Source organism: Muntiacus reevesi, chromosome 13 (genome assembly GCF_963930625.1).
Source record: "Muntiacus reevesi chromosome 13, mMunRee1.1, whole genome shotgun sequence".
NCBI lineage: Eukaryota > Metazoa > Chordata > Mammalia > Artiodactyla > Cervidae > Muntiacus > Muntiacus reevesi.
Window position 1 is genome coordinate 36,515,256 of NC_089261.1, and position 24,641 is coordinate 36,539,896.

The following is a 24,641-nucleotide window of genomic DNA, read 5'->3' on the forward strand; positions in this document are numbered from 1 at the left end:
TTCAATACTGGGGGCACAGCTTTGATCTCTGGTCAGGGAAGTAAGATCCCACATGCCTCACAGCTCAGCTAACAAAAAAATGAAAGAAAAAAAAATCCCCAAATGGGCTATTGTGAGATGAAGTAACAAACATTCCTAAAATGGAAACTCTCCTTAAAAAAACCTCTGAAAATAAAGCAATAAATGTTCTTTAATCATCAGTTAATGGTCACTAGGTTATTGCAGAACTATTTCAATTAAATGTTTGATCATCACAGTGAGTCACATTTTAAAAATTGCATTTTATTCAATAATTGAAGTTAGATTTCTGAAACATGATATTAATATTAATGCATTTATAATTAAGCTCATGTTACTCAAAAATTTGTATTTAGTGGTAAGGAATATCTGTCGGCATCATCAAGCTGCCAAATTATCCCATTACCTGCTCTTCTGTTTATCTTACAACGGTGATGTTGTCACCATATAACATACCACAGAATTTTAAATAGAAAATGGCAATCATGATATAGATGCTATTTTTGGTAGAAATTAGAATACTCAAAATAAAAGGCTTACCAAGAACCCAGACCATAATGAGCATTTCAGTCCAAGTGAACTGTGTGGTTTTCACCCTGAAGATCTGTTTGGGATAGTCGATAACAGTGATGTTTGGCAATGTGGTGATTCCTTCAAATCTGTCTGAAGCATTGAAAACAAGCAGGCCCAGGAAGATGATGAAAGAAGCAGCGTGTGCTACAAACTTCATAAAAGGACTTCGCAGAATTTTCCCCAGCTGTAATGAGGCAAAAAAACAAAACAATCCAAAACCTTTAACTTTAGAAAATCTGGCTTCCACTTATGAAAACTACTATATACACAGGATAAAAAAAAAAAAAGTGAAGTGAGAACACTCAAAATTCTGCTTTTGTTCTGAAGAGCTACACATTGTGAAAATTACTCCTTTTAGGGGGTGTTTCCTTTAAGAATAATTTAAGAAACCTTCAAACTTCATTGTTTCTAAATATCCAATTTGTCTTAGGATGTACTTCATTCACAGATGCATTTCTGTAAATTACAAGGCATATACTTGTTATTCTTATTTTTATGTGAAAGACTATGCAGTGTCAAGGTTTTTAGAATCTAGGAAAAGAAGCTCCAAATTTGTAATGTATATTTTTTTATAACTGAAATGTTATGATGAGCTTGCTGACTCATTCATTTATAATTGAAATGTTATGATGTGTTTGTAGCACATTACAAACCCTTTGAAGATTAAAAAAAATACTTACTACCACAGAAGTAAATTTTTGTTCTCACTTCTAAATATTCCAAAATCAATTTGTACTCTGTACAATATAAAAAGGCAAAAAATATTATAACCAACATAAATACCTTATCTGTTACTATCCAATAAAACAGAGAGATACCCAGTAATTAAAACCTCTAAGTAGGTTAACTTCATTAAAAGTCATCCCTGGTTTTGGAAAATCATATAACCAGTTAAAAAGCATTCTTAAAGCTCAGTTTATAATGATTTTAAGGTAACTCTTTTAAAATCCCCGGTGATATAATGTCTTTAAGAGCTCTGTGTTCTAGTGGAAGCGAAAAACAATTCCTCTGTTCCAAGGGTTTCTGCAGTCTAAGAATTAGGTACATTTGGTAGACTCATCAAATAAGTTCTCTATTCTCAGACCCTACTTTCCAACTCAGCGTGTGACCTTAAAAAGCACCAAGGTTCACATTTAAAAGACTGTAACTTCAAACAAATGTTTTTGTGTATCCAGAACCTTAATTTGATGTCAACAAATAACCAAAGAATGTCAAGCATTTCTGGGGTTAGACATGAATGCACACAGACAAATGTCACATTTTCCATATTAGACATAGAAAAATAAACCACACATTTACATATCACTGTGCTGTTCCACAGCTGCAGAGACGGCACGTCCGGGTAGTTTATCCATAGCACAAAGTGATTTGCAGGGAGCTGCCAAGTCTCCTTCTTTTAAAGGCTGATCTTTGAAAATGTTAAGTAACATGAAAAAAACAGCAGTCTGCCTATCTTAAAAATGGGATACATGTGGAGACTATACCATCTTTTCACCACAGGATAAGTGGTGTATGGCAGGTATAAATGCAGGCTCCAGAAACAACTTAATTCCCTCCTTTCCCTTCTCTGCTGGGCAGAGTCCACCACATCCTCAGCTGCGCTAAGAGAAAAAAGAATGGACTTCAAGATGCCTACTTCAAACCCAATACGTTTTAACTGAGTGAGCGGCCCTAAGAGACACATACATATAAACCCAACCTTTCCAATTCATTTCCCCCAGAAAGGGGAAATTATTTGAGTGAGATATGATTTTTGCTTTAAATGCACGCTCTCTCCTTATCTATACAGTTTTTAGTCTTTCATGTTTTTGTATTATCAGAATCATGATTCAAAACAAAGGAATTTAGTTGAATCATCAAAACTGATCAAAATGACAACCTTTCTGCCTTAAAGTACAGGGGCAGCTCAACGATGAAGTGAGATGGATGAGTATTTTCACATTTACGGGCCTGAAGCAGGACTCTATGGGGGGAGACCGAGAGATGACAGATTTCCAGGGTCACTTTTGAGTGGCCTTGATTCATTTGGCCTGAAACTGCCTCCATTTAAACAAAACCAGATTTGGGAATATAAAAACAGGATTAAAGGATCTCAGAACTGCTGCCTCTCCGTGGTAGTGCTCTTCATTAACTGAACACGGATTCTGTTAGCGTGACTCCTATTCCTGTCCACATCTTATCTAAGGGCTCTCTTAGGCTCAATTAAATGGACTGTATACTGGCCAAGTTGAGAGGGGGGATAAAGGTCGTGAACAAAAATGATTCAAACAAAACTAAGAAGATAAAGAATCTAAAAAAATCCAAAAGCGCCCCCCCCAGACCCCAATTCTACATTTTTTTCAATCTCCTAGAGGAACAAAGGGCTTGGGGAACCTGGTATGCGCTCTCTTGAAGACTTTGGAGGATACCACTGTTCACAACCATGTTTCACACACTCAGTCTCAGATCTTTTTCACAGGCTCAACCAAGCTGCCCTTCCAATTTTCAAGTTAGCTGTCTCTTGGAACCACCGCAGTAAGCGCTGTTCCTCTTCCTCAGGCCAGCCTGGTGGACTATTCAGTAAGCCGGCAATAGGACACGACTGCCTCTTCACGGCTTTTCCTCCTCCCTATCATTGTGGGGGGAGATTTTATCTTAAAAGCCTAAGTGTTATATGCCTGTGCATAGGACCTATCCCACCAGGACCAAATCCTTTTTCATCCCTTATTAGAACTAATCCGGTCATTAAAAGGCAGACTTGATGCTCTTGAGTCAATTAACATTCAGCTGTAAAACTGATAAGAGCCTTAAGCAGGAAGCTTTTTCCTTTTCTCATCCTCAAAGGACACGGCACATCAACCACAGAGGAAACGGGGTGGAAAAGCCGGTACCCTGCTGCAAGGGGCGATCCAGTAGCCGACGGCAAGAAACGGAAGGCCCAAGGCCACGACCAGCACCACCAGACACTTGATAGCTACCGTCTGTTCCCGCAGGCCCGAGAGGTTCTCGTACCAGATCGTCAACAGCTGCTGCTGGCAATTGGGGTGAGCCACGAACTGGTGGTCGGACAGGGAGAGAGGGAGAGAGAGAGGCAGGTTACCACGCCATTGTCGACAGCCCAGCGACTCTAAAGCAGGAGCATCCTAGAGATACCAATGCATACCTTTCCAGAATATGGGCATCGGAAGGTTCTGGAAATATTCTTTACCTTCCCCCTATTTTTCAAACTTGCTTCAGAACTATCACATGAACTAAAGTGGAAACACAAATGATGATGTTGTTCTTCATCATAATTCCTTCTGATCGAAACTCTCCATATTCACAGACTTCTCTCTGGAATATGGGTGACATATGCTTTTCTTTGTGGAAACATGTCCCATCTTGCTGTCTGCCAGCTGACTTGTATTCAGTTCAAAATGGAGAAGAAAATAGTTATTTGGTTTATTGGACCCTATGGCTAAACAAGAAATGTTTTTGTTTTCTGCGTGCACATGTGCACGCTCAGTTCTGTCTGACTCTTTGCGACCCCATGGATTGTAGCCTGCCAGGCTCCTCTGTCCATGTGATTTTCCAGGCAAGAATACTGAAGTGGGTTGCCATCTCCTCCTCTAGGGGGTCTTCCCACCCAGAGATGGAACTTTTGTCTCCTGCATCTCCTGCATTGCCAGGCAGGTTCTTTACCACTGTGCCTCCTGGGAAGCTGGATTTATTGTTTCCTGAGCAACTCCTAAACTGCTACATCTATGAAAAATGTATACATGATGTGTCCTATGTGTATGTATGTTTTACCATAGCAAATATGCAAGAGATCTGCAAAAACTCAATGAATTTCCAAATATTACGCTTAACCCACATTTGCTGTGCTTCCAGGAACTGGCATCAAATATCACTTCTTCCTATTTTAGTAATCTCTACTCTTTCTGTGGCTTCCTCTATCAGAGGTCAAAAAAAACCCACACAAACATTTATCTCCATCAGTTCCTTTATAACTACAGCTTTAATCAGGAAAAAAAATGAGCAAATTAAAGCCCTGCTATTTTATTATTTTGTTTTATTATTTTATTTTTGCCATCTGATTTTGGTAAGTCATCTGTGGGCATCAATTTAGAAGGACTGGGATTTCATTAAGGCCTTGTCTTTATTCGGGGAGCAGAATGTATCTGTAAAAGGTCCCTATGTCAAAAGGTGCCCATTTGTTGGACATGCCTTTCTTTGAAAGGCCAGGTGTACTTTGCCCAAACTTGGGAATTATTCAGGGTCACTCACAATTCAAATATGAGTGTTGATATAGTTTTAAAAAAGAGTGCTTAGCAAGACAAAAATCAAGGAATCACTATCTTCTATATAAATGCAATAAACAACAAAGAACCTGTTAGGAAATACTCGTAAAATGTGAAATGTTTTTGCAAATTCTGAGATGCAAAGAAAGCAGCTGCAGTTCTTCCTAGGCATAGCATTCAACTCTAATCAAGTTCCAGGAAATTATCTGAATGGTTTTTAGTAACTCTAGGCAATTCTTCTAGTTACTTGGATATTTATCAATAGCAAACCTACAAGGAAATAAACAGGTCTTCACTCAGTGGTGTATAGTTTCCAATCAGCTGTTCTAATTTTAAAACAAGCAGAGAAAAAATAAACAGATAAATAAAACCTCTTCCCCTAGGGTGGGCGGGAAAAGTACAATTTTCCCCAAATCTCCACTCTTTCTCCCAGTGTGCACCCGCCCTTTGGGAGATCCATTGACTTTGCTATGACAGGTGCCAACATTGTGCAGAGGCAAACTTGACAATCCATTGACAGAGGTGGTGAGGACGAATTTACAAATATTAGGTTTGACATTTTTAATTGAATTTTTTCCCCATTAACACAGACTAGTGGGATTGGGGAGAGTGAAAGTACTAAGGATAAGGTGAATTTTTTTTTTTTTTTTATAGCTTGATGAGTTCAATGCAAAGGGGAGTATTTTATCTTGTAAGTTCCTTTCAATTCAGTTATAGACATCCCAGGTCCAGAGGCTCACAGGTTATTGCCAGCTTCTAAGCATATATTAGGTCTTCTTTCCAAATTCAAGATTCTGTCACTCTTTCAAAGTTCTTATTTTTGAAAACAGTATTTCAAGACCAGTGCAGCCATTATTTAAACTCGTGATGAAATATAATCAAAGTTGAAGGCTTCCTGGGAGTCTGTGTAACAATTTCCTAGGATTCTTACTGAGAATTTCTCCAAATTTCCACTTCTGCTCTGTACTCTACTGGATCCTTGTGTTCCTGCTTCACCCCTCCTTCTGTGTTAAAAATCCTCATCTCCTCCATAGTTCTTAAATGCCTGTCTCATTCATTAATTCATTTTATTCTTTACAATGTCATAAACCCTTCATAGATGCCAGGCAGGTGTTCAGTATTTGGTACAAGAAGATGAAAAGGGAGCTTCAGTGTTTCAGTAAGTCATAAATGGTCCCTACTCTAGGGGTACACAGTAAGCTCTACATAAATGTGAAAAAGTTATTAGAACAGAGACTTGGAGTCCATGTACTTGCCAAGATAAACAATCAGCATTTAAAACAGTCTTAATTTTGAATGTTGGTCCAAATGTCTTGGGGTCTAGATGATCCCAAGTGGGATAGATGTAAATAAAAGGCCGTCCTGTGACTCCAGCCAGGCTCAGCTTAGGAATGGGATGGTGCATTCAGAGAAATCTACAGGTGGAGAATACAATGTCATCAAACCAGATTAACACTTGGGAAGTCAACATGCACTTTTTTTTTTTTTTTAAATAGGTCAAGGTTTCTGTAAAACAGAAAATCCACGTGAAGTTAAAAGGCACTTGGACATGTGTTCGTATGAAACTGATGGACACATTCCCCTTTGGTGAGTGTCCAGCTCTTCTTTCCTAGGTTTCAAACTCCTGAGTACAAAATATTAACGTTGTAGCATGGCTCCCTCTTCTTGCTCTCCATCCTTGAGCTAATCTTTACATTTAAATCTGTAAATGCTCTATGACATTAATTACACTGTGCAGGGTTTACAAAGCTCTAAAGACTTGGTGGAAATCAATCCTTTACACATGGCCTTATGTAAAGATCAACCTTTGACCTGGTGTGGCTTGTACAATACAATGCAAACACTTAACATATGTTAAATGCTAGCAAAAATCATGATGTTTGTACTTCATTTGTTATACTTTAAAATTCAGCTTAAAAAAATAAAATAAAATTCAGCTTAATTCAGGTGTACCTCATAGTATTAATTCTACCTTTTTATTTCTTTTTAAAAAATTGTATTGGAGTATAGTTGACTTAAAATGCTGTATATATTTCAGCTATACAGCAAAGTTAATCAGTTATACATATACCCATTTTTTCTTTTAGATCCTTTCAAAAAATAATTTTATTTAGTTATTTATTTTTTGGCTGTGCTGGGTCTTTCTTGCTATGCGGGCTTTCTACTAGTTGTGGTGAGTAGGGGTACTCTTTAGTTGCAATGCATGGGTTTCTCATGGGATGTGGCTTCTCTTGCTGTGGAGCATGGGCTCCAGGACTTCAGGCTCATGAGATGTGGCTCCTGGGCTCCAGAACACAGGCTCCTGAGTTGTGGCACACAGACTTAGTTGCTCTGCATCCTGGGGGATCTTCCAGACCAGGAATGGAACCCATGCCTCCTGCATTGGCAGGCAGATTCTTTACCACGGAGCCCCAGGGAAGCCCATTCTTAGGTTCGTCTCCCATATAGACCATTACAGAGTGCTGAGTACAGTTCCCTGTGCAGCAGTTTCTTATTAGTTATTAACATCTATTTAATATATATGTCAGTCCCAATCTCCCAATTTATCCCTTCCCGCTCCTAGCCCTGCTAACCATAATCTTGTTTTCTACACCAGTGATTGAGATCATAATACAGCACCATATGGCAGCTGTTGATTCCTTTTAATCCACGGAAAGAAAACACAAATAGATAGTTTCCTGTGACAATTTAAAATCCTAATACAAGCACAGAAGGAACAGTTTTTAAAAGAAAATAAAACCAATATAATAGTAGTAAATGAGGACAAAGAAGCTAATCCCTTTAGGAGATGAGTTTTGCTGTTTTCAATGACTTTCAAAATAGGGCAGTAACCTTTATCTCCTAAAACTGTTTTACCTCCTAAAAAATCTCTTTGTGCCTCCATACCAGTCATAGCAAGCTGAATAAAATTTGTATGCAGTTTCCTAACTTCAGTGGACCAATAAATTGAAACCACTACAGAAATAATACCCTTACTTGAGGTTTTCTGATTTAAAGGGAAAATGCTTGACATACAAGAAAAATCTCAGTCTTTCAGTGGAATAAAACTACCGGAACATAGAGAACAACCTTTATTCCCTGTCAAATAACTGATAGATTATAAACTGAGCCACCAATAGGGGCAGCTGATAAATTTCAACTTAAATAAAATTCACATTACACTGTCTTCTTTACCAAATTAGCTTTTCCAAGAACTATATTCACGGGAATACTGTTGTACAGAAACATGGTAGGAACAATCTGTTTTTGTTTTTATTGCTGGAGTCACAGTTTATAACATTTAAAAGCAAATATTCTCGTGAACAGAAACTAGGTCATTCATCTTTTTAAAGTTCTTTGAATTGTGAAGAACTCTGCTATACAGTTGAGATTGGCACAATACTGTAAATCAATCATGCTTCAAAAATATAAAAATTCTGAAAATTTATACTGTACATGTTTTCTGTATTTTAAACCTACTGAGTGCAAAATGCTGCTTCCAGGAGCTAGCCCGCTGTTACCGCTCCGTGCCGGGCACACACCTGGCAGAGGTCTGACATGCAGAACCCATTCCCGCTCTGGCCGGCATATTCAGCCCAAAGTCTCTGCAGTGGATTTACCACTCTTTCGTTGCATTGCTCAACTTCTGGACTTTCTTTGCACATTTTCTGCAAATACAGTGGATAATTTTAGGTGTCTATATGGCTGCATATCTCTTTTCTAGATGATCTTTCTATAGTTAAACCTAATCTCACTGTTGGAGGAAATAGAGCAAGGAGGAAGAACTCAGGAAAGTTCTCCTCTTTCTCAACAGCTTGGTTTTCCAGATTCAATGGTCCATCAAGTTCTGGTATCTTTTATCTTTGTCACAGGCTTCCTTAAAATACACAAGGCTCATTTGAGGTAGGTAGGACTCCTGTTATTTCTATGTGTGGGTATGGATTGATATTAATCCACAAGTCAGAGGATAGAGGTACAGTCATAATTAGAGCTCGGGACTTTTGGGGGGGGTAGCAAATAATCCATTACTCTAATTGGAAAATAACGAATGGTTTTGCCTAAAAGTTACTTTTCTTGTACTTATTTTCAAAACACCAAATTTCACCCTCCACTCTTCCATTCTCTTTTGTAGAATAATGTGTGTAACTACAAACAGTAACAACATTTACTATCTTTTAGTTGTATGATTTACCTTAGAGACCCCTCAGAAGTAACTCAGATGAATAATCTTCAACATCCACTCCCTCATAGAGAACGCCTTGTTGTTCATCCCCCACCAGTACTGTATGATTGCTCATTTCACTAAAAGCACTGAGAATTGTAATTTTTTATAATTTTTAATTTTTTAATAATTTGAGTGAGGGCAGATGGTATTTATATAATAATATGCATCTCATATTACTAGAGGGTTTGAAATTTTTAAATACATTTGTTAGCCATTTGAATTTTCTTTTCTGCGAATTACCTACCTATAGAAGTTTTTTGCTTATTTTTCTATAGACCTCTGGAAATTTTCCCTCTAAATTTGCTTGTGCACTTTGGTTATCAAGAGTATCATTCCTGGGACTTCCCTGGTGGTCCACTGGTTAAGAATCTGCCTGCCAACGCAGGGGACACGAGTTCAGTCCTTGGCCTGGGAAGATCCCCCATGCCTCAGAGCAACTAATCCAACATGCCACAACTACTGAACTCACACATCCCAGAGCTGGTGCTCTGCAAGAAGAGAGGCCCCAGCACTGCAGCTAGAGAGTAGCCCCTGCTTGTGGCAGCTAGAGAAAGCCTACATGTAGCAATGAAGACCCAGTGTGGCCAAAAATAAATACATAATTTTTTAAAGGGAAAGGAATGACCTGTTTAAAAAAAAAAAAAAAAAAAGAATATAAATCCTCTGTCTCTCTAAGTTATAGTATAGAAAAAAAATTCCCCTAGTTTGCCCTTCACCTTTTTATGATCTTTTTGATGTACAGAGTTTTAAGTTACATGTGGTCAAATAATTTATATTTTTGTTTTCTATTTTTTCTACTGCTTTTATACTGAAAAAATCTTTTCCCACATAAACGTTAAACTCATGTTCAGACTTCAATTCAGATTTCTTTTGTGTTTTCATTTTCTTGATTAACTGTCATTGAGTCTCTAAGGCCTGGGGTGAACTCATAGTGATTTCTAGGGAAGACCTAAGCCCTGGGAGCTCTGAGCTTAGAAAGAACTCAATAGACCCAGAATCGCAATTGGAAGCAGATACTGGAAAGATGGCAGAAAAGACATCTTGAGTTTCTTAGGGGACCTAAATAATTTAACATTATATAAAACTGGTTTCCTTGGTGGAATTATGGACTGATTTGAATAAATATGTTTATTAAATTACAAGGGGAAAAATTTCACAACAAAGTATCTTTAAATCCCAATGTCATGCATGTAGCTATGCTCAATTTCAGTGCCACAGTCTGTAGGGTTCATGAATATTACAACCCAAGAGGTTATTTTACTTGGGGACTAGAAGGGAGATGATGGGAAAAGGAAGTAGCAGAAGTGGGTGGAAGAATTTTTGCTCCTTGCTAGATGGAGACGGGTGAGTGTTGAGTGAAGAATGAAGGAAGATTTGGAGAGAAAGAAAGAAAGAGGATCTGGGGCTTTGGGGACATTACAGAATAAACTTCTTATATACATTTATTGGGTGAAGATTCCAAATCAAAGATTTTAACTTATTAATTTTAACTTATTAACTAATACTTATTTTATAGCATAAAATAGACAAAACCAGAAGTACGTGCAAAGTCCTAAATCTCCTTTCAGTTCCAGATACATTTTGCTGTTGTTTTCTGGTGGTTGACTGACAGGAAATTTATTATTAACTGACACCTCATACATTGTAACCCTACACATCAATTCATTTAAAAGTAACATGCAAGAAGATATTCACTCTGGAAGACAGTTTGGTTAACAGAAGCACATCTGTAGATGAGCTGTCTCTGCTAATATGACACTTTGAAAGCAATGACAAAGAACCAGTGACAACTGAAATCAATTCTCTCCTCTCAGGAGCTAAAGGCAAGAGATGCCTATTGCAAGGTCTGTGAATAAATGTCTAGTTTTCTAAAAACAGTTTAATATCAATCTTATTCAAAGCTATCTTTTTCTTCCAGTACAGCAAAATGTCAACTAGTATGCCTGCTCTGAGAGGGACCAGTTGAGCCAATTCAATTACCTTGTTACTGACAATTTCTTGAAGTTATTTTACACCAACATTTAATGAGAATCTTCATATTTCACTTCTTATTAAGTAGAGGGGAGATCTGTCATTAATTGCTAACTATAATTTTGTGAAGACCACAATGTGGAAGTTCTCTACATTGTGGTAGAACTGTGTGTATACACACACACACACACACACACACACACACACACACACAGATTCCCCTATGCTCACCTGCTGCTAGGGTGCAAACACTGTCCTAGGTTCCCCTGGTCAGAGGCATGTGTGCATACCTCTGATTTGGAAGGAGCCTTTTACAACAGGCAGGACTCAGGAAGTCCTTTCTGTTGGAGGGGAACTGACCCTCTGCAGCAGAGGCAGAATTGTTCTGTTTGGGTCACAGAAACCTCCTTACCAGGTTAGTTCTGGGTCTGGCTCTGGGCAAGGTTTCTGCAAGCACAGCTTAGATAATCTTGCTCTTCCACCTCTGTGAGCCAGCTAATATTTCTTACTCAATTCTTTTCTGTTTAAATTGGCTATAACCTACCACTAAGGACCAAACCAGCACAATAAACATGAAATGACTTTGGTGACTAAGAACTGAACTTGAGTATCATCATTCTTATTTATTTATTTTGACTGTGACAGGTTTAGGTTGTGGATCTAGTTCCACAACCAGGGATCGAACTCGGGTCCCCTGAATTGGGAGCACAAAGTTTTAGCCACTGTACGTACCATCAGGGAAGTCTCAAGAGTCATCAGTCTGAGAATGAATTTTCAAATGCAGAAATGTGATTAGCTAATAATTACTGAGCAATCACCAGGTATTAACACTATGGCAGTGCTAATTACTTTTACTTGCATTAGCTCATGTAATCCTTAAAACAACTGAAATAGTAGTTGTCTCCACCACCAATAAGCAGAACGAGGTTTAGATTGATCAAGAGGTCTGCCCTGCCGCACAGAGAAGACAAGTCAGGACTTGAACCCTTGCAAGTTAGCTCCAGGGTCTGCCCTCTTAAACACCACACCACACTGCAGGAACAAGAGAAGATTCCACTATACACAGATTGACCAGCTCATGAACCCAGATCTACTCCTGACAATAGCTTACGTTTTCATGATTTAAAGTATAAAAATTTAAGTTATGTAAAATATGCATAAATGATTAGATTCTGAATAGCTGAGATTTTTATTATAAGTGGAACAACATAACTACAATTGATATGAATTATTTAAAGCCCCACACAAGTAGCAACTTCATACACGTAACAGTTCTATCTGCAATACCCAGAGTAAAAAAGTAATCATAATTTTTATTTTTTTGGCAACTGCATAAAATTCCATAGCTCTATGATCTTAGACATGTCATTTAAGTCTGGTGAACCTCAAGTGCCCTTATAGAGTAAGAATCTCATCACCAAACACCTATTTTATAGATGAGATGGACAATAACAAAGGCTTGTCCCAAGGTTAACGTGAGTTAACATGAGTACATATGTAACAGTGCCTTACAAAAATGTATACAAGTAATAGATTTTATTATCATTAACCACATTGCTATGAGCAGTTTACAAAGTTCTTTTGCATATCTTAATCCACTGAAATCCCACCAAAACTCTGATATAGGTAAGAGGTATTATTCTCCTTTTATATGAGGAAAATGAAATTTAAAGAAGTTTTACGATTTATCCAAGATCCGACAATGGATAAAAAGTGGAAAAGATTGGAGCTAGGTACTTGACTCAAAACTTCACCATGATACCATTTAATCTATTTCATAAAGGAAAACATTTCTTTGTCAATAATATCTGTTTTTATTATTTAAAAACCTCTCCTGGGATTACGGCATAGTTGATATTACATGTTTATTTCAATATGGAGCCGGATGAAGGTAGGCCACTCACCTTCTTGACTTCATACTTAATGGCAAGTTTGACCCGACTCAGTGAAGCTTTGTGCCTGTGCATCTCCAGAGGATCTGCGGACTCCAGGTCTCCATTCAGAATGGCTTCTACCTCTTCTGAGTCTCTGCAAAGATCCAGCACCCCCACCACGAAGTCTTTGCATTGCATAGAGAGCTTCCGATAGTCATTCTAAGAACAAGATGGTTAGAGTTTAATGCAGAGAATGTGCTTTAGTTCAGCGGAAAGTGTTCAGGGGTTTTGTAAATTAGAAAAAGTCTGCCTAACTCTGGGCAGGAAGTTTTAGCCCCCAGGTAGATGCAAGGTTTGTTGAGTTAGATACCAGCTGGATTTGCTTCCACCTCCCTCCTTACCCAGGACCTAATACATATAAGACAGTTCTGAAAATGGTGTGCAAGTAAGTAACTGGTTTTCAGTAAGAAAGACTGGATAAATGCTTAATGCTGAAAGGCCAAAGTATCAAACAAGTACCAAATTGCATCTCTCTTGTACAGATAAACAGTAGTTTTCTTAAAGCCAAAATAAAGCCATGTCTATGATGAAAATTCCTTAAGTGGTGATCTGACATAGAAAACTGACTATACACGAATATAACCTTCTGGTTTACTATCCATTGCCTTATTGGAGACAGCGCTTTTCAAACCGTAGTCCTCAGGCCAGCAGCCTCACTAGCACCTGGACATGTGCTAGAAACATAAATTCTCAGACTCCACCCAAGACATCCTGATTAGAAACTGATGATGAGGGGCAGCAACGTGTTAACACAAACTCTCCCAGTGTTTCTGACACACGCTTGTGGTTGAGAATGACGGTTTACAGTGAAAGCAAAGAGGAGGACAGGTACCAACACAGAGGGTATTTTTTTCTTGTTTGTCTGAAGGGCACATTATCATGTCCTATAGAACCAGAAGGAGAGAAATGTCTGATTATATATAATTGAATTCTCAAGGGTTGCAGAATATCAATACCTGAGAGAAAATTTTTCAGGCCACTGGAACTAACACCTTGCTAAAAATAATCTGTGAATCTTTAATTTCATTAGCATATTTATGTAGTGCCATGGACTGGTAGAAGGCATTTGTCAGCATTCCCTGCTACCTTCTGAATGGAGCTCTATTTCCAGCCCACTGGTTCCAATCCAGGTGTTAATGACCATCTCTCAGGAAAATGTCTTCCTTCTGCAACCCCCAGCTCCACTTCTACAACTTTCACTAAAATCAGGAGAATTAATAATAATAATGATAATATTATCAGATGATAATCTAGTTTGGTTCACTTGAGGAAAACAGAATTCCTCATTTCAACATGTCCTGAGATACTATATATGTCTAATAACTGGGTAACATTTAGGATGGCAGAATTTCTCAAGTTGCCAAATATCATACTTAAAATATTTAAATCATCTTCATGCAACATGAAAAATTTCCATTTTTCCCCTTAAATAATTAACTTGATTTGATGTGCAAAAATCACTGCACCAACTAAAATAAACAAGAAGAGGAAAGACTGTTTAAAGCCTACACAGACTAGAATAGTTTCCATTTCAGATATCAGAAATTCAGATAAAGAAGAGTTGCAGTTAATCCTTTTCCCCTCATAAGGGAACAAATAAAATGAATAAAAACTTCAGTCTTTGGTTTCCACTCAAGTTTGGTACCATGCAACTGATAAAATTAATAAAATGTTCAATCTCTGGTTTCTATGCAGAGTGTCAGTTAAATATCCATCTGCCTTCCATTCCTGGAAGACTAATGAAATATTTTATTATAGCATCCAGAATAAGTATTAAATCCATGTCTGTTTCCATATAAAGCTCCCCTCTTAGTACATTTTTTAAATGAAATTTCCTCCTGTTACTCGTCAGTTCAGACTGTTCTATAAGATTTGATACGACACAGGATGGCCGATTCTCCATTGATCAGAAGTAAAAAAAGACTTTTCTCTTCTCAAATAAAACATAGAAACAACTTCTGCAGTAATACCCAAATACTAGCTCATAATCTTTAAAATTATAACCTGTAAATTATCTGATATTAAAGAAAACTTTGTGTTTCTTCTTCACATCCACTAAAAGATGAGTCAGGAAGCAAGAAACAAATAAGTAAGTTGCAAGGACAACACTTTGTTTTTGTAACAATTTAATCATTTCCTCCTGGAAGAAATCTGCTATCCAAGTACAGAAAATAATCAGAGATGGAGGTAATGGCGATTTCTTCTATTGGGCTTACAGAATACCATTTCGCCAGTATATGCAGAGCTCCCAGGGAACTCTGGCAGCTGACTCCATCAGTTCTACCATGAGGTCCTATCTCCCACTACTTCACAACTCAGACCTTTCGTCTGGTCCAAATTTTCTAATGATTTTCTCTAAATTTAGTTTTGCTTGGTTATCTTTCTTGTGTGACTTTTCCATCACCATGGTCCTCCACAAATTTACCAGATGGGTCTGCAGCCCACTTTACAGAGCAGAAACTCAAAACCTGGAAGGCCTGCTCAAGCCAGAGGAAGAACAATGAAGCCTGGGCCTCGTCACAACCTGTCTGCAGGTTTAAGGAGGTTTTTAACGTTCATGGTTTAATCCCTTTTAATTCTTAACAGGAAAACTGAAATTCAACTCTAAGCAGGTTTGCTCCTGTCCGATCCCATCCCTAATAATAAAAAAGGAAGGACAGTGTAGTGGTTAAAAGGATAAATCTGAAACCAGACTTCCTGGATTTGAATGCTGGTTCCACCACTTCCTAGCTGTGTGACCTTAGAGAAGGTGAGAACTCTCTGATGAGAATAAGCCTATCTGTTATTGCTGTTGGGCTTCCCTAGGGGCTCAGATGAAGACTCTGCCTGCAGTGTGGGAGACCTGGGTTCAGTCCCTGGGTGGGTTAGATCCTCTAGAGCAGGGCATGGCAACCCACTCCAGTATTCTTGCGTAAGATATCCCATGGACAGAGGAGCCTGGCGGGCTGCAGAATGTGGGGTCTCAAAGAGTCAGACACGACTGAGCGACTGAGCACAGCACAGCAAACTACTGCGGCCATGAGGATTAAATGCTCTGAGTGGGCTTGGTCCACGCCAACTACAGAACTGCTTCCACGTTACCAGGTACAGCATGTCACATAGAAGAGCTAGAACTGGGACTCAGGGCACCCAGACCTAGGCTTCGCAGATGGTACGTTGGCTACTGTCTTTGTTTTCCCACTTGTAAAGCGAGAGGTCTGTATAGGCGGATGATTCCTAGAGTATTTTCCTGCTATCAAATGCTACCTTGCCTTTGGACTACATTCATTTTCCTCTTCCTTACTGTCCTACTGTGATATAACTTGAAATTGTTTTTCTACTTGACAAAGGGAAAATCTGAGGCACAGGGAAAGCACAATGCCTTTTTTTAAAGTGCATCATTGATTCAGAATTAGGAAATTTCAGCTTAATAAATGGCTAGCTTCCTCGCCACTGACATTTGGAAGATGAGACATGGAGCTTAGCCTCTCCAATACTCCATTTCTCAGAACAGCTTCAGACAGCATTTGCACATTGAAAATGCTTCTTTAATAACCTGTCACCAAGCTGTCCTCCACTCATCATTCTAAATCTATATCCTAGAATGTCCAACTCTTGGGATAATGACCTTCATATGTTTTTGGCACCATGCTGCTTGTACTCTTCAAGGATCTTTGAAGACTGCACGATGGCTGAGAACCTTCTCTGAAGCACCTAAGTGACGGCAGTCTGAGGGATGAGATACTGGGTCTTATGGGCCACTGATAAGATGAATACTCATATGCATTTGAAATGGAAAAAAAGTCATGTCTTTTTCACTAGGGAACGTGTTATTTCTTTTTTTTATTTCAAGGCTAGCACTTTAAGCTCAAAGTCTTTATGCAAAGAATAAAATGAACACCATGGAATAGGGCAGATTAAGTGACCCTGACTCAGAAATAAGCTTTACTTCCTGCCCTTTCAGGGGAGGCAGTCTCTGGGTCAGTGCTGAAAGCACATTTTTTCTGTCTAAAGCCCTGACAAATGGACATGAGTGTGGGATGAGAAGGCAAAGCGATGAAAAGCAGACAGATAAGAAAAGAAAAGGATAACAAAATAAGAAAAGGATAACAAGAACAAGTGAATATGGGAAAGAAAAGAAACATTTAGTCAGGAGAGAGAGACCTGTAGTCCTGGGAGACCATAACTTACAAAGAACTGTCTGTATTTTGCCTTTGAAATGGTTACACTACAAAAACACCTTCCCTATAATTCAGAAAAAAGGAACCGTGAGATTTCAATGAGTTTTGCATACCCTTAGATAGCTGGCAGCTTTATGGATGCCTTCTTAGACTCAGTTGTGTTTTCTCCTCTTTTTGCCTCTTCATTTGTAATCATTTCTCATCTTTGAAAGGTTATCAGAGGTGACTCTTTATGTCAGGGTAAAGGAGATTCCATGTATTATCAATAGGGGTTTAGTTGGCATCAAGGGGAGAACTATGAATAATAAATTTTCTTAACATTACTTCACTGAGACTACTTCTCTGGGCAGAATTACCTATGTCACCATCTTCTGTTAATTATTAAAACATAATCTAGGAAAATATTTGCAGAATTTCTTATATAGACTTTCAGTACATACCAAGCAAAATGCATAAAAACAAGCTTTGAGTGATCCTTGGAATCGTAAAATAATAAATTTAGAATTATACTTTTTATGAAAAGTGAAAGTGTTAGTTACTTAGTCCTGTCTGACTGTTTGCAACCGCATGGGCTGTAGCTCACCAGCTTCCTCTAATCATGGGATTCTCCAGGCAAGAATACCGGAGTGGGTAGCCATCCCCTTCTCCAGGGGATCTTCCCAACCCAGGGATCAAAGCCGGGTGTCCTGTGTTTCAAGCGAATTCTTTACCATCTGAGCCACCAGGGAAGCCCATACTTTTTATTACCATGATGAAATAAAGTGACATTTAGGCTTTTATATGAATGCACTTCTATTCTTTTCAAACAGAATTTGAAGTTAGGAATTTGCTCTACCTTAGCTCTGTAAAAAATAATAATAATAACAATAATAATTCATTTTAGGTACAAGGAAATAAATCTTTTCAAATACCACATAAGGAATCTTTTCAAAGGGAGTAGATAGATATAGGTGATACTTATTTTCTTCTCTGTATTTTCCCACATTTTCCAAATTTTTACAATAAATATGCACAGCCTTCATATTAGAAAGAATTTAATGGAATAACAAATAAAATCATACTAAGACCAGATCTCCACCAGCACAAGATGAGTGTTGATGGATGTTGAGGAAATCTGGTATATATGGAAGGGAAAACCCCCAAAAAAATTTCCTACAATTTTCTTTCAACAGTTAACTTGAATTATATTGCTAGTTGCATATGTCTCTCAATAAGTACGAAAAACTGCAACAAAACCTAAAAAACAGAATATTCACTTTTTCTGTGATCTGACACCACAACACCAAAAAGATTAACTCAGCATCCAAAAAATAATTCAAGGAACTGATGCCTAGAATCATCCTCTTAGGTGGATAATGGGAATCAAGAGCTGCTAGAAAACAGTCTGACTTTCACCAGATCTACAAAGTCTCCTTCTGCCCTAGATTTAATAGCAGAACCATCTGAAATGCATAGGAAAATGTAACAATTAAACAATGTTCCACTATTAATGTATAGTTAGTAAAAATAAATAATACTGTTGACTGGAGATGATGACCAGAAAAAAGTTCACTCATAAAAAAACCTACTAAAGCAAACCACATTTCTTTCTTTACATTTCTGGGTTGACGTGATGTCCACAGCTCACCATTCTGAATATTGTGGATTTCAATCGTGGATTTCAGTTGCAGCCACTTTTATCATAAATAAAATGATTTTAGTCATTCATTTAAAATTTTATACTAGTCTTTTGACTTTTAACTAAAGGGATATACAAATGCTTGGTCAATAAAAAGTGCATACAAAACTATTTTTATATTGGGGGCCACCATACAACTAACTACAAAAGAGGAGGAAGACCATAACCAAATCCCTCCTTCGACAAAAGAGAAGTCTCGTGTACTACTTAACACCTAACCAGAACACAGAGCAGCACCATCATTACAGCTCTCTGATCCAGTATATACCCATCCCTGAAACAAATTTATCACAGCACCAGGCTGAGAAGAGAAAAATCATCAGATCACTTCTGAACGACGCTCCCGATCCCTTGAGATTTTAGATCCACTGGACAAAACTGATTCGGGAGCAGACTGCAGAAGGCGCCTCGCCGGGAAGTGGAAGAGGGCGCGGAGCAGCCGCGGTGGAGCGCAGAGCTTACCTTGAACTCCTTCTCTATGTTGGCCAGCTTGGCCAGCTCGTTGCTGAGCTCCAGGGCAGTGAGCACAGGGTCCTCGCTAGACAGGGACAGATAAGCTGGACTGGCCAGCCCCTTGTAGGCGTTGATCCTTGAGCGCGAGTGGCTGAAAGAGTCGTGTCTCTGCTTCTCCGTGCAGTCCCCGCACTTGCAGAAATAGTCGTGCGGCCGCTCGATCCTGGCGCCCTTCATCAGCAGCATATGAACCACCTCGTACTTCTGGCAGTGCGCCGCCAGGATGATGGGGGTGATATCCGGGGAGAAGCGCGTGCCGTCCTCGTCGTAGGCGTAGAAGTCGTCGTCCTGCAGCTCCTGCTCGCAGGGGCTCAGGGTTAGGCGCTTGCTGGCCGCGAACCCGGGGTGGTTGAGGATGGCCTCCACGATGCGCACGTAGCCCTTACTGATGGCGAGCAGCAGGGCGTCGCCGATGCGTGCCAAGTTCTCCTTCTTGAGCAGCAGCTCGGTCACCTCCAGGTGCTCATTGCCCACGGCCAGCTGCAGCGCGTTCTGGCCCATGTAGTCCACGCAGTTGACGTTCAGCGTCTTGGACTCCTCCAGCATCTTGCGCACCACGGGGATGTTGCCATACTCAGCCGCGTCGAGGAAGCGCTCCTCCTCTGCAGTGAGGCTGGTACCCCGGTCGTTGAACATGAAGGCCGGTCCCCGGACGGCTTGGCGCCGGCCCTTCTCCCGCATCGCCGTCTTGCGCCTCAGTGACGGGCTCTCCTCCATTGACCTAATCAGCAGCAGCAAAAACAACAAAACCCCAGCTGTTGAATATTAGGGCATATTGCTTCTTCCCACATATCGTGCCATTTCTGCAGTACAGGTCACACACACACACGGCAGATCTGTGGCCTGGGGACAGCCAGGTCAGATGCTAAGACTTGCCTGAAGTTTACACCTGCACCCAATAAGGGCTGCTAGAACCCAGCGAGCAGAAACCCTTCAGAACAAGAGTTCTTGTTCCGCAGAGCAGCCATCACCAACCTTTTTGGCACCAGGGACCTGTTTTGTGGGAGGCAATTTTTCCCCCAGGGTGGAGGGGATGGTTTCCAGATGATTCAAGCACATTACATCTATTGTGCACTTTATTGCTCATCTAATGCCCTGGCTGATCTGACCCGAGGTTGGGGACCCTTGCCATAGAGAATGACATTCATAAGGAATAATAACATAAACGATTTCCAGGTCTCCCTTTGTGACCCTGATAAAGACAGGAACTCATTATACCTGTGGGAATAAACTTACTGCTGCTTTAAAAAGTCTTGAAAATAGGGACAAACAGGTACTTGGCACCAAAGCACTAGGCTTGAAGGCTAAAGATATTAAATTTTTCAAGAATTAGGCCAGAACAATCCTCTCAAGTCATTGCATATTTTTAACTAAATAAGATCATTGACACACACGCAAAGTCCAGTATTTAGGCCAAGTACTATCTTTCAGGATCTTAGATTTTCTATCTTTTCTATTACGGGTATCCCCACACACTCCCCACCCTCCAAAAAACTTACAAAATTCTTTTTTTTTTTTTTTTTTTTAGTGATACAGACAAGATTTAGCAATTATAAAATGAGAACTCAGTCTAGATTTACTTTTGAAAATAATTGTGCCTTTGTAATAGGAGTTGTTTAATGACCTCTATTATGTAGGTCTCTTTGAACTAAAAGGATATATAGTATGATTTATGGTTTAAAAAAATCACAAGTAGTGCTTTATGAATAAGGCAGTGTTAGTCACTCAGTTGTATCCAACTCTTAGCAACCCCATGGATGTAGCCCATCAGACTCCTCTGTCCATGAAATTCTCTAGGCAAGAATACTGGAGTGGGTAGCCATTCCTTTCTCCAGGGGATCTTCCCCAACCCAGGGATAGAACCTGGGTCTCCTGCATTGCAGGCAGATTCTTTACCATCTGAGCGACCAGGAATAAAGCAACAGGGCACCAATTGTGTATCCAGAACAACATGTACTGAGATCCTAACACCTACCATGTTAGTTAAGATTTAGCTGCATTATAAAAGTCATGTCATTAATTGATGTGTGCAGCAATTTGAGTTCATTTTTAAATTTCTGTGATGCTGGGTAAATAATTTCATTTCCTTGGGCTCCCTTACCCTAGATGTAAAATGGAAATTTATAAAAGGCTCCTGATTTTCCTCAAGGGCTCAAGAATAAAAAGCATTTTTGGAAGTTCTGAGTCTCTAAAAATGATGCTAAACAAGCAATATAATTTTTAACACTGTGATTATTTTTTAATATTTCAATGGCTATTATTATAAATACATGTCTACACCTTAACCCAGTTCTAACTTTCTTACTGATGGAAATGATTAAGGTAACTTCGTTTTAAAAAATCTGTGATTTTTATCTTTTGTATGAATTAAAGGTACCAGTTAAACTCTTTCACATTACTGACCTTTGAATAAGAACAAATAAGAGTTACAAGTTAAAAGTGAACATCTGGGGAAAAAATGCTTTCCTTCTATAATATATATTCCAGAAATACCTTCTACCCATTAGCATTCACATAGTCAGGGGTTGAAAACTAACTTGAGAAGACACTGGCCTCTCTCGGGGTCTGGAAATGGACGTTAAGGAGCATCTCTAGCTGTGAATTCAGACGTGGGCACCAGCATTCACTCAGTTCTTAGCTCTGTGGGCCTCAAACTAAGAAAGGAGCACTGAAGTTACTGGCAGAGATTTCCCAGATAGAGACCAAGGAAATGTGGCCAGGCAAACCTACAGAAGTAAGGAAACCAAAGATGTTCCTGGACAAGCTTGTAAACTTGCCCAAGGGTAGGGGGGTGCTGTGACTGACCCCTCGTTCTAACTGCTCAACTAGTATCAGGTGGTTAACTTTAGAAAACTAAACACATACACAGTCATACACACACACACACACACACACACACACACACACACACACACGTACCCATACACATACCTGTTCATGGGAGTTTCTAGAAAGCAATACAAGAAGCCTTTCGTTGTATTTATACCTGGGGCTCTGGGGAGTAGAACTAAGGAGCCACAGGGGAAGGGAGAGTTTACTTTAAATTTGTACCCTCTTACACATTTTCAATAGTTTTAACCATAGTTGAATATTTTTATTAAAAATAAAATTTATGCTTAAATTAAAAAAAAATCTTCATCCCTTAGTTGACAAAATTTTTAAAAATATAAGTACATACCAGCAATCATTATATCATAATGCTTCTGAAGCTAAATAAACGCCATATGTTTTTGTTGTTCAGTCCCTAAGTCGACAGTGTCTGACTCTGCGACCCCATGGGCTGCAGCACACCAGGCTCCCCTGTCCATGGGATCTCTCAGGCAAGAATACTGGAGTGGGTTGACATTTCCTTCTCCAGGGGATCTTCCTGACCTAGGGATCGAACCCACATCTCCTGCATTGGCAGATGGGCTCTTTACCACTGAGCCATGAGGATAGCCCAAATGCTATATGTTTGACCATTATTAGTAGGTGTGATGTGTAAGAATAATGGAGTGAGGTGTGTAAACTATGTGCTGTGTGTGGGAAACCAGGAGGTTCAAGGCTGGCTTGAGGAGGCCTGTGTTTGCGTGTGGTTTCTGTGCTGTGTGTGTGTGCCTTTGTATAATGATAATTTTCATATGGACAAGAACTGGAAAATAGCATTCACTGAACTGCATAGAAGAGACATTTGTTTCAAGACCAAACTCTATGAAGAGGGTTTTTTTTTTTTAATCTTAAAAACATTGTCACTATAAAAAGCTGACATACTCACTTATTACATTAGTGGTACTGACTTCATTAGATCAATATTTTACTATTAAACTGGCACTCTTCAAATGGCTAGAATTTCCATCTTGTATAAATGATGAATTTTGTGCTTACTATTGATAATATATTGACATTATTCATGACTACAGAATATATATGCAGAATGTGTTAAGTCTGTGGAATTCCAATCTATCCCAGATGGGTTATCTTTGGGGGAAATAAACTCATTATTAAAGTGTCACATCTGACTAGAATGGGGTTTTTTACCTAATGATTGCTACCCACAAAGATAATCACTCATAAAACCCTACCTTTTCTCTCCAAAGACAGTGATCTGAAAATATCAGAAAATGACTCTTTCAAAATTTTTTTCTTTGCATTTCTTAGTAAAGTTTTTTTTCTTAGTATCTCTTCTTCTTTTGGAACCTATACCTCTGTTTTGTGCATTTAAGCCAAAGTGTGGGGTTTTAATACTATACAACACAAGTCACATGAGTCATTTTGATTTTGTCTTTAAAAGATTCTAACACTGAGTTAAGTGTGAAGTAAGATTTTTCAGCTGGAACAAATTTTACTGCTCTTTCAAAATAAAAGTACTGTGAATGTTACTTGTTTTCATTTGTGAATCCACATAAGAAGTGTCTTTTCTTTAAACCTTTCCTTACAGTATTAAGATAGGCTTCATTAATCCAGACTGATAAAATGGTATGAGTCCAATCAATTCCCCCATAATGCATAAACGTGGCCCAAATCTCAGATGGTCTTGACAAAGCATCTCCTCCAGGATGAGAAGTAAAGAAGGGGTAAGGGTGAACGGGAGAGGATGTCTAACTTTAGTAGTGCTAACAATAAAATCATTTTGCCAAACATGTGTTTACCTTTAAATCCCCGTGCAATGGATCAACTCATCTAGCACCACAAGGGTAAATCAGACAGGGCATTCCTTTTGGTAAGAGCATTGGAGAACCACTGACCTAAATCAATTGCCCTACAAGCACCAGCTCCTTCAGAGCTGATACAGACGGCTGGTAACATTAGATTACTCTGAACTGAACTGTGTGCCCCCACACATCTGTATGTTGAAGCTGTAACCCCCAATGCAGGCTTCCCGGTGGCTCAATGTCTGAACCTGCCTGCCAACGCAGGAGATGCAGATTCGATTCCTGAGTTGAGAAGATCCCCTGGAGAAGGAAATGGCAACCCACTCCAGTATTCTTGCCTGGGAAATCCCATGGACAGAGGAGCCTGGCGGGCTACAGTCCATGGGGTTGCAAAGAGTTGGACACGACTTAGTGACTAAACAACAAAACCCCCAATATGGTATCTGGAGATTAGGTCTTTGGGAGGTGATTGGGGTTAGATAAGGCTATGAACATAGAACCCTCATGGCGGAATCAGTGCCCTAAGGAAATAGAGAGTTTGCTTCCGGCTTCACCCTCTCCTTGTGAGGACACAGTGAGATGGCAGCCATCTGTAAGAACCTGACCATACTGGTACCATGATCTCGGACTTCTGGCTTCCAGCACTGTGAGAAAATGCGTTAGTGTTGTTTAAGCCACCCAGTCTGTGGTACTTAGTTAT

General features: G+C 39.3%; 1 protein-coding gene across 2 annotated transcripts in view; it reads right to left on the reverse strand.

The window, feature by feature from the left end:
* TRPC3 (transient receptor potential cation channel subfamily C member 3) overlaps positions 1 to 24,641 on the reverse strand; it is a 71,146-nt gene that overhangs the window by 29,778 nt on the left and 16,727 nt on the right. Inside the window, exons 2-5 of one of the 2 annotated variants that reach the window (XM_065904248.1) lie at positions 19,260 to 20,031; positions 12,930 to 13,118; positions 3,462 to 3,626; positions 559 to 775 (exon numbers count right to left, since the gene is read on the reverse strand). In XM_065904248.1, the coding sequence (XP_065760320.1) occupies positions 559 to 775; positions 3,462 to 3,626; positions 12,930 to 13,118; positions 19,260 to 20,031 (1,343 nt within the window). The remainder of the gene's footprint in view (positions 1 to 558; positions 776 to 3,461; positions 3,627 to 12,929; positions 13,119 to 19,259; positions 20,032 to 24,641) is intronic. The other variant, XM_065904249.1, reaches the window with a different exon arrangement.